Here is an 11,629-nt window from a genome sequence, read left to right on the forward strand (position 1 = left end):
TCTACAGCAAAAATATTATTTATTTATTTTTTTTTTTTAGAAGCTGCAGCTATCTTCAATGATTCACCAGCAGCGACAAACGTTCGAGTCCCGCCAAAGAGCGTTCGGCCGTGTCCCGGCTGTGAGTGTGTATATATAAACGCCTACGACAGTCACTCCACGTGTTTTCCTTGTAATATTTTTTTAATATATTTGTACGTAAGTATGTATATATTATTTTTGGCCAAAGTAAAATTATTTTTTTTGTTTTAATGCCGTGATTTTAATAGTCCGGCCTGCGTGTGCACAGATTTTCCTCCATGCTGAGCTAAAATGAGTTTGACACCCCTCCTCTACATCAAAAATATGATTTTTTTTGGTTTTTAGAAGCTGCAGCTATCTTCAATGATTCACCAGCAGCGACAAACGTTCTAGTCCCGCCAACGAGCGTTCGGCCGTGTCCCCGCTGTGAGTGTGTATATATAAACGCCTCCGACAGTCACTCCACGTGCTCTCTGTAATCTGAGGTTAACCAAAAAGACGCTTTGCGCCGACCGCAAAAGCCGGGCGCGTGCACGGTGCATTTCCTCCAGCTCCTTTGAGCGCGCCTGTGCGAGTGAGGAAGGATCCCTGCGCGTCCTCGCCACATGTTTACGATCCACCCGCCGCTCTCTTTAAGCATGGCGAAGCTGTGTGTTCCGCTTAAAACTGCAGGACAAACGCCCGCATGAATAATGGAGGATACGCACTCAAGGATCCATAAAGGCCGGGGAGAGACTCTTAAGTGCGCTTGTTTCACTCGCCGAGAAGTTAAAAAGATTGATCCGGGCAGGCGCACGACCACAGACGATGCGGCCTGCGCTGCCTCGTGGCTCTGCAAGCTCATGACTCACAAATTCTATTTTTACAACTAAATAAGATGATTCTGTTGAAAAAAAACAAACAAAAAAAAAACCCACACGGTTTATTTCTTTGCTGTATTTTTTTAGTGTTCAAAGCTGGTTGATGGAAGTCAACGATAAGGATTTTGTAGGTAATTTGGGGGAAAATGCACCTCGAAAGTGGGGGATGTGACATAGACTTTTTCCACTACAGATGGGCCCGGGTCCCACTGGAATATCAACACTGAATTAGTCCTCTTACTTCACCCTTGTCAAATGATATGAAAACACGCGTTAATCACAAAGAGTATTAACTATTTAACACATACACTTGAGGCTTAGGTCAGACTGATTAGAAAAATAAATACAAATTAAATAATATACTGTATAAGGGACTCATATATCTGGCAAAAAATACATTTACATGCAAAACCCAAAAACCAGTGAAGTTGGCATGTTGAGTAAATGGTAAATATAAACAGAATACAATGATTTGCAAATCCTTTTCAACCCATATTCAATTGAATAGACTGCAAATACAAGATATTTAATGTTCCAACTGAGAAACTTCATTTTTGTTTGCAAATATTCATTAACTAAGAATTTAGTGGCAGCAACACATTGCAAAAAAGTTGGCACAGGTGCATTTTTACCACTGTGTTACATGGCCTTTCCTTTTAACAGCACTCAGTAAACGTTTGGGAACTGAGGAGATACATTTTTTAAGCTTTTCAGGTGGAATTTTTTTCCATTCTTGCTTGATGTACAGCTTAAGTTGTTCAACAGTCCTGGGTCTCCGTTATGGAATTTTAGGCTTCATAATGCGACACACATTATCAATGGGAGACAGGTCTGGACTACAGGCAGGCCAGTGTAGTACCTGCCCACTTTTACTATGAAGCTACGCTGTTGTAACAGGTGGCTTGGCATTGTCTTGCTGAAATAAGCAGGGGCGTCCATGATAATGTTGCTTGGATGGCAACATGTGTTGCTCCAAAACCTGTATGTACCTTTGAGCCTTACTGGTGCCTTCACAGATGTGTAAATTACCCATGCCTTGGGCACTAACACACCTCCATACCATCACAGATGCTGGCTTTTCAACTTTGCGCCTAGAACTATCCGGATGGTTCTTTTCAAATTTGTTCCGGACGTCCACAGTTTCCAAAAACAATTTCAAATGTGGACTCGTCAGACCACAGAACACTTTTCCACTTTGCATCATTCCATTTTAGATGAGGTAGGGCCCAGCGAAGCCGACTGCGTTTCTGGGTGTTGTTGATAAATGGCTTTTGCTTTGCATAGTAGAGTTTTAACTTGCACTTACAGATGTATCGATGAACCGTAGTTACTGACAGTGGTTTTCTGAAGTGTTCCTGAGACCTTGTGGTGACACCCTTTACACACTGATGTCGCTTTTTGATGCAGTACCGCCTGAGGGATCCAAGGTACAGATTATCATCACTTACGTGCAGTGATTTCTCCAGATTATCTGAACCTTTTGATGATATTTCGGACCGTAAATGGTGAAACCCCTAAATTCCTTGCAAAAGCTTGTTGAGAAATGTTCTTAAACTGTTCGACAATTTGCTCACGCATTTGTTCATAAAGTGGTGACCCTCGCCCCGTCCTTGTTTGTGAATGACTGAGCAGTTCATGAAAGCTGCTTTTATACCCAATCATGGCATCCACCTGTTCCCAATTAGCCCGTTCACCTGTGGCATGTTCCGAATAAGTGTTTGATGAGCATTCCTCAACTTTATCAGTCTTTTTTTAAACATTTTCCAGGCATCAATGGCCAAATGAGCTAATATTTACAAAAAATAACAAAGTTTTGCAGTTCAAACGTTAAGTGTCTTGTCTTTGCAGTCTATTCAATTGAATATAGGTTGAAAAGGATTTGCAAATCATTGTATCATTTTTTAATTACCATTTACACAATGTGCCGACTTCACTGGTTTTGAGTTTTTGTATAATTACATTGTGCTAAACTAAATAAACCGAATGAGTAACAAATTATGTCCTTTACTAAACTTTTGATAAAATTCAAATGGAAATTAAAACACAACGAATCATATTTTTTGCGCTTTACAACATTCTCAATGACTCTAACTCCAGGGTTCTTCTGTTTATTGGAGATTGTCATTCATTTGCAACTTGGTGAGAAACATATATTATTTGGCAGCCCTACAATGGTTAAAAAAAAACACCAACAGACTAAATATACTATAGAAATGATAACAACTTGGCCCACGACGCAGCTTTTAATGATATGGTCAAATTGTGATAATGCCTGTTGATGACACATTATAGCGAGGCGGAAAATAAAGTATGTTTCGTACAAGTAGCGTTATCACTGGAGGAAATGGACTAGCTAAATTGCTACACTACACACTGTAGGACAGGTGTGACCAAATTGAAAAGTCAAAGCGTGCGGGGTGCATTTCCTTTTTTTTTGTCAATTCTACCTCTAAATCACTTTACAAATGCCAACAATACTTCATTTTTGTTCTGTAACCTGTATAATAACCAAGCTGTAGTGAAAATGTTATTGTAAGAGCAAATACTGAGGAACTGTTTTTGTAGCATAGTAAAACATCGCCATGCTACGGCATTAACTTTAAGCTCGCTACGGGAAGAGGTGGATAAGCACTTAATTTATGTTGAAATAGTTTGGCTCAAAGTCCCACATTTGCATCGTCAAAGTGACGGTGATCTCACTCTCTGGGCTTCCGTCCGCTCCGACGTCTCACCCTTCCTTCGTGCTCGCTTCTATAAGCAGCAGTTCATCCTCAGTATATTTCAGCTTCAAAAAGATAAGGTTGTGAATCCTCATTTTTCCTAAAAATAGTTGTCTGTTTCCAAGTCTGCCAGGATTAAAAAACACTTGCGAATGATTCCAGGAGTAGAACCAGATCTGTTCCCGAAAGTCGGAAGTATGTTGCTATGGAAACTGAAATAAATCAATCAATCAATCAATGTTTACTTATATAGCCCTAAATCACTAGTGTCTCAAAGGGCTGCACAAACTAAATGCGCTGAGGAAATAAGTTCTGTTAATGCATAAAATAATCAAAATACGGTAAATATTGTACGTATTACATTTCGTTATGAAGGTTTTTGTTACTACATCATATATACATAAATATATACATATATATTTCTATATATACATATACATACATATATATGTAAACATATAAAAAATATATAAATATATATATCTATATATAGATATATACATATATATATAAATATACACATATACAGTGTATATATACAGTAAATATATATATATATATATATATATATATATATATATATATATATATGTATATATATATATATATATATATATATATATATATATATATATTTACACATATACAAAACCCCGTTTCCATATGAGTTGGGACATTGTGTTAGATAGAAATATAAATGGAATACAATTATTTGCGAATCATTTTCAACCCATATTCAGTTGAAAATGTTACAAAGACAACATATTTGATGTTCAAACGGATAAACGTTTTTTTTTTGGCAAATAATCACTAACTTTATAATTTGATGCCAGCAACACTTAACAAAGAAGTTGGGAAAGGTGGCAATAAATACTGATAAAGTTGAGGAATGCTCATCAAACACTTATATGGAACATCCCACTGGTGTACAGGCTAATTGGGAACAGGTGGGTGCCATGATTGGGTATAAAAGCAGCTTCCATGAAATGCTAAGTAATTCACAAACAAGGTTGGGGTGAGGGTCACCAGTTTTAAAACATCATTTCTCAAAGAGCTATTGCAAGGAATTTAGGGATTTTACCATCTACGGTCCGTAAATTCATTAAAAAATTCTGAAAATCTGGAAAAATCACTGCACGTAAGCGATGATATTACGGACTTTTGATCCCTCAGGCGGTACTGCATCAAAAACCGACATGAAAAGGATATCACAACATGGGCTCAGGACCACTTCATAAAACCACTGTCAGTAACTACAGTTGGTCGCTACATCCGTAAGTGCAAGTTAAAACTCTACTATGCAAAGCCAAACCCATTTATCAACAATATCCTGAAACGCCGTCGGCTTGGCTGGGCCCGAGCTCACCTAAGATGGACTGATGCCAAGTGGAAAGGTGTTCTGTGGTCTGACGAGTCCACATTTCAAATTATATTTGGAAACAGAGGACTTGGTGTCCTCCAGAGCAAATAGGAAAAAAAACATTCGGATTGTTATAGGCGCAATGTTGAAAAGCCAGCATTTGTGATGGTATGGGGGTGTATTAGTGCCCAAGGCATGGGTAACTTACACATCTGTGAAGGCACCATTAATGCTGAAAGGTCCATACACGTTTTGGAGCAACATATGTGTAACCAACGTTATCATGGACGCCCCTGCTTATTTCAGCAAGACAAGTGCTACAACAGCGTGGCTTCGTTGTAAAAGAGTCCGGGTACTTTTCTGGCCCGCCTGCAGTCCAGACCTGTCTCCCATCGAAAATGTGTGGCGCATTATGAAGCGTAAATTACGACAGATGGAGACCCCGGACTGTTGAACGACTGGAGCTCTACATAAAAAAAAAAATCGGAATGAATTCCACTTTCAAAGCTTCAACAATTAGTTTCCTCCATTCCCAAACATTTATTGAGTTTTGTTAAAAGAAAATGTGATGTAACACAGTGGTGAACATGTCCTTTCCCAACTTTTTTGGCACGTGTTGCAGCCATGAAATTCTAAGATAATTATTATTTGCAAAAATAAATAAAGTTTATGAGTTTGAACATCAAATATCTTGTCTTTGTAGTGTATTCAACTGAATATGGGTTGAAAAGGATTTGCAAATCATTGTATTCCGTTTATATTTACATCCAATACAATTTCCCAACTCATATGGAAACCTGGTTTGTCTACAGTCAAGAAAATAAGTATTGGAACACCCTGAGTTCTCCCACTTAGAAATCATGGAGGGGTCTGAAATTTTCACGGTAGGTGCATGTCCACTGTATGAGAGATAACCTAAAAGAAAACTCCAGAAATCACAATCTATGATTTTTTAAGAATTTATTCGTGTGATACAGCTGAAAATAAGTATTTGAACACTTGTGTATCAGCTAGCATTCTGACCCTCAAAGACCTGTTAGTCCGCCTTTAAAAGTCCTCCTCCACTCCACTGTCTTATCCTGAATCAGATGCACCTGTGTGAGGTCGTTAGCTGCATAAAGACACCTGTCCACCCCATACAATCTGTAAGACCCAAACATTCAGCATGGCTAAGAGCAAAGAGCTGTCCAAAGACACCAGAGACAAAATTGTACAACTCCACAAGGATGGAAAGGGCTACGGAGAAATTGCCAAACAGATTGGTATAAAAAGGTCTACTGTTGGAGGAATCATTGGAAAATTGAAGAAGCTAAACATGACAGTCAATCTCAATGGGAGTGGAAACCCATGCAAGATATCACCTGGTGGGGTCTCAATGATGCTAAGAAAGGTGAGGAATCAGCCCAGGACTACACGGCGGGACTTGGTCAATGACCTGAAAAGAGGTGGGACCACTGTTTCCATGGTCACTGTTGGTAATACACTAAGACGTCATGGTTTGAAATCATGCATGGCACGGAAGGTTCCCCTGCTTAAACCAGCACATGTTAAAGCCCGTCTTAAGTTTGCCAATGACCATTTGGATGATCCAGAGGAGTCATGGGAGAAAGTTTTGTGGACAGATGAGACCAACATTGACCTTTTTGGTCATAATTCCACTATGCGTGTTTGGAGGAAGAAGAATGATGCGTACCATCCCAAGAACACCATCCCTACTGTGGAGCATGGGTTTGGTAGCATCATGTTTTGGGGGTGTTTTTTTGCTCAGGGGACAGGACGACTGTACTGTATTAAGGAGAGGATGACTGCAGCCATGTATTGTGAGATTTTGGCCAAAAACCTCCTTCCCTCAGTCAGATCATTGAAGATGAGTCGTGGCTGGATCTTCCAACATGACAATGACCCAAAGTGCACAGCCAGGAAAACCAAGAAGTGTCTTCGTAAGAACCATATCACGGTTCTGGAGTGGCCTAGCCAGTCTCCAGACCTAAATCCAATTGAAAATCTTTGGAGGGAGCTGAAAGTCTGTGTTACTTAGCGACAGCCCAGAAACCTGACTGATCTAGAGAAGATCTGTGTAGAGGAGTGGGCCAAAATCCCTCCTGCAGTCTGTGCAAACCTGGTGTAGAACTACAGGAAAACTTTGACCTCTGTAATTGCAAACAAAGGCTACTCTAACAAATATTAATTTTGGTGTTCAAATACTTATTTTCAGCTCTATCACACAGATAAATTGTTAAAAAATCATAGATTGTGATTTCTGGATTTTTCTTTTAAGGTTATCTCTCATACAGTGGACATGCACCTACCGTGAAAATTTCAGACCCCTCCATGATTTCAAAATAGCAGGATGTTCAAATACTTATTTTCTTCACTGTATATATATATATATATATATATATATATATATATATATATATATATATATATATATATATATATATATATATATATATATATACATATATATGTGTATATATATATATATATATATATATATATATATATATATAGGGCTTTCACGGTGGCAGAGGGGTTAGTGCGTCTGCCTCACAATACGAAGGTCCTGCAGTCCTGGGTTCAAATCCAGGCTCAAGATCTTTCTGTGTGGAGTTTGCATGTCCTCCCCGTGAATGCGTGGGTTCCCTCCGGGTACTCCGGCTTCCTCCCACTTCCAAAGACATGCACCTGGGGATAGGTTGATTGGCAACACTAAATTGGCCCTAGTGTGTGAATCTGAGTGTGAATGTTGTCTGTCTATTTTGTGTTGGCCCTGCGATGAGGTGGCGACTTGTCCAGGGTGTACCCCGCCTTCCGCCCGATTGTAGCTGAGATAGGCGCCAGCGCCCCCCGTTACCCCAAAGCGGTAGAAAATGGATGGATGGATATATATATATATTAAGGCTGTGGATCTTTGGGTGTCCCACAATTCGTTTCAATATCGATTCTTGGGGTCACGATTCGATAATATATGAATTTTTTTCGATTCGATTCGATTCTCGATTCAAACACGATATTTTTCCGATTCAAAACGATTCTGTATTCATTCAATACATAGGATTTCAGCAGGATCTACCCCGGTCTGCTGACATGTAAGCAGAGTAGTAGATGTTTTTTAAAAAAGCTTTTATACTTGTAAAGGACAATGTTTTATCAACTTATTATAATAATGTAAATTTGTTTAAACTATTAAATGAACCAAAAATATGACTTATTTTATCTTTGTGAAAACATTGGACACAGTGTGTTGTCAAGCTTATGAGATGCGATGCAAGTGTAAGCCGCTGTGACACTATTGTTCTTTTTTTTTATTTTTATAAATGTCTAATGATAATGTCAATGAGGGATTTTTAATCACTGCCATGCTTAAATTATAACTAATATTGATACTGTTGTTGATAATATTCATTTTTGTTTCACTACTTTTGGTTTGTTCTGTGTCATGTTTGTGGCTCCTCAATTCCTCTGTTTATTGCAGTTCTGAGTGTTGCTGGGTCAGGTTTGGTTTTGGAATTGGATTGCATTGTTATGGTATTGCTGTGTATTGTTTTGTTCGATTGATAAAAAAAAATTAATAAATAAAAAATAAAATTTTTGAAATCGATTAATAAAAAATGAGAATCGATTCTGAATCGCACAACGTATTCGAATAGATTTTTTCCAACACCCCTAATATATATAAATATATATATATACACATATATACATACACCTGTACACCTATAATACACCTATATATATATATATACATATATATACACACACACACACAAACACACACACACACACACACACACACAGTCGAGATTTCTGTGGTTTATCTGTAATACAGTGCTCAACACCGGGGTAGTGTGATATACTTTAGGTCAGGAAAAAACACAGAGGACCCCTGCCCTTAAAATCCCCTGATGCGCAAGGAAACCTGCGAAACAGGCTTTTTGGATGATATAGCCCATGTTTTTTCCTGACCTAACATATATATATATATATATATATATATATATATATATATATATATATATATATATATATATATATATGTTTTAAATTTTAAAAATGGTTAAAAAAAATGAATGTAAAAGCTCCTTGCAGTTGAAAGTCATGAACTAAAAACAAACTCATGTGTTGCTTGTACAAATTTTGCCAAACAAACAACCTGCTCAGTGTTTCCATCGGACCTTCTCCTCCAGCGGCGTGTTCGCCAACACCAGCGGACTCAAATCCTTCCCTCCTTCCATCCTCCCTCCCTTCCTCCAGATGCATTTAATCCCTGGGATGAGTTTCACCAACAAGGTCACCCTGCGAGGAATCAGACACGCTCAGCCGCCTGTAAAACCTGCGAGCGCGGGGCTCCTGACAAGGATCTCCTGCGCCCAGCCTCCTCCGCGCAAATGAATGAAGCCCGGAAGCTTCCCTTGGATCAAGTGGCCCGGGTCTGCAGAAACCGGCTAATACTCAGGATTAGGACGAGAGCCGACTCAAGTGGGTCACCTGTGGGACCACCGCTGTGTCCCTGCTACTATGTCACTGTGATCGTCATGCTGGTTATTGTTGGACTTGTGATGAGCATGCCTGCTGGCGCGCGCGCACACACACACACACACACACACACAATCACACACACACACACAATCACACACACACACACACACATGCATGAGAAGAAAGACTCACCAAAGAAAATGCTTCCCTCCATCGTTCCTCTGCTTCACTCCCTGTCAGTGAGTGTGTGTCTCCAGCATGGCTCATACACTCCTCAGGCGTGTGTGTGTGTGAGTGTGTGTGTTCCCTCCGCCGCCAATCTTCAGTCTGCACGAGGATCTGTTTCTCTGCCTCCCTTTTGCATCTCTCTCTCTCTCCCACCCTGACATTCCCTCGCTCGTCCCCTCCCCTCCTCTTCAGCCTCCTCCCCGCTCTCCAAAGTGTCTAGCTCCATTTTCCAGTCTCTCCCCTCTGGGGAGGTTTCTCATCTTTGTTTTATGTTGTCAACCAAAGCCCTCTCTTTGCTGCGCCTGGTGCACCTTTTCATTGCATCTCCTTCCTCTCCTCTCCAAACTTGTTTCCCCTCTTCGTGTCATCTCCTCCGCTCGCACATCACGGGCCGACATTTCAATTAGGGCCGGATCTACAAAAGATTTGCGTGTGCTAAAATGCGTGCGAACGTGATTCGCGACAGAATAAGGCGTGCAATCCATTCTGCGTCTCTGTCTTCATTAATATGCAAAATATTCTCCGGTCATTAAAATACTCACAAAACAACTGGTTTAGAAGAACTGTTTTGCATTTTTAAATCCATCCATTTATCGGTTTTTTTCTTGCCTTTTTGTTAAGTCAAGTCACTGGGGGCAGCAACCAAAGCAGAGAAGCCCAGATTGTAAGGACATGTTTGTCAGGTTCAAACACTGATGAAATCTATTAAACAAGACACGAAGCAAGGAATTAAACAGAGACAGACAGCTCAATTGAGGAGAAACGCGTATTCACCTTACATATACGTATACATATATATATATATATATATATATATATATATATATATATATATATATATATATATATATATATATATATATATATATATACCCTCATATATACAAACCCCGTTTCCATATGAGTTGGGAAATTGTGCTAGATGTAAATATAAACGGAATACAATGATTTGCAAATCATTTTCCACCCACATTAATTTGAATATGCTACAAAGACAACATATTTGATGTTCAAACATTTTTTTGTGTGTGCAAACAATCATTAACTTTAGAATTTGATGCCATCAACACGTGACAAAGAAGTTGGGAAAGGTGGCAATAAATACTTATAATGTTGAAGAATGCTCATCAAACACTTATTTGGAACATCCCACAGGTGTGCAGGCTAATTGGGAACAGGTGGGTGCCATGTTTGGGTATAAAAGAAGCTTCCATGAAATGCTAGGTAATTCACAAACAAGGATGGGGCGAGGGTCACCACTTTGTAAGCATATTGTCGAACAGTTTTAGAACATTTCTCAACGAGCTATTGCAAGGAATTTAGGGATTTTACCATCTAGGGTATGTAAAATCATCAAAAGGTTCAGAGAATCTGGAGAAATCACTGCCCATAAGCGATGATATTACAGACCTTTGATCCCTCAGGCGGTACTAGATCAAAAGCCGACATCAGTGTGTAAAGGATATCACCACATGGGCTCAGGAACACTTCATAAAACCACTGTCAGTAACTACAGTTGGTCACTACATCTGTAAGTGCAAGTTAAAACTCTACTATGCAAAGCAGAAGCCATTTATCAACAGCACCCAGAAACGCAGCCCGATTCGCTGGGCTTGAGCTCATCTAAGATGGACTGATGCAAAGTGGATAAGTGCCCTGTTGTCTGACGAGACCACATTTCCAATTATATTTGGAAACTGTGGACGTGGTGTCCTCCGGAACAAAGAGGAAAATAACCATCCGGATTGTTATAGGCGCAAAGTTGAAAAGCCAGCATCTGTGATGGTATGGGGGTGTATTAGTGCCCAAGGCATGGGTAACTTACCCATCTGGGAAAGCACCATTAAAGGGGAACATTATCACCAAACCTATGCAAGCGTCAATATATACCTTGATGTTGCAGAAAAAAGACCATGTAATTTTTCAACCGATTTCCGAACTCTAAATGGGTGAATTTT

The 11,629-nt window shown here is 39.5% G+C and overlaps 1 protein-coding gene across 2 annotated transcripts in view; it reads right to left on the reverse strand.

Annotated features, from left to right (window-relative positions):
• znf385d (zinc finger protein 385D) overlaps positions 1-9,820 on the reverse strand; it is a 262,192-nt gene extending 252,372 nt beyond the window's left edge. Inside the window, exon 1 of one of the 2 annotated variants that reach the window (XM_061915474.1) lies at positions 9,636-9,820. In XM_061915474.1, coding sequence (XP_061771458.1) covers positions 9,636-9,657 — 22 coding nt within the window. In that variant the 5' untranslated portion in view covers positions 9,658-9,820. The remainder of the gene's footprint in view (positions 1-9,635) is intronic. The other variant, XM_061915471.1, reaches the window with a different exon arrangement.
• Positions 9,821-11,629: the final 1,809 nt, after the last annotated feature.

This window comes from Nerophis ophidion, linkage group LG11 (assembly GCF_033978795.1).
Source record: "Nerophis ophidion isolate RoL-2023_Sa linkage group LG11, RoL_Noph_v1.0, whole genome shotgun sequence".
NCBI lineage: Eukaryota > Metazoa > Chordata > Actinopteri > Syngnathiformes > Syngnathidae > Nerophis > Nerophis ophidion.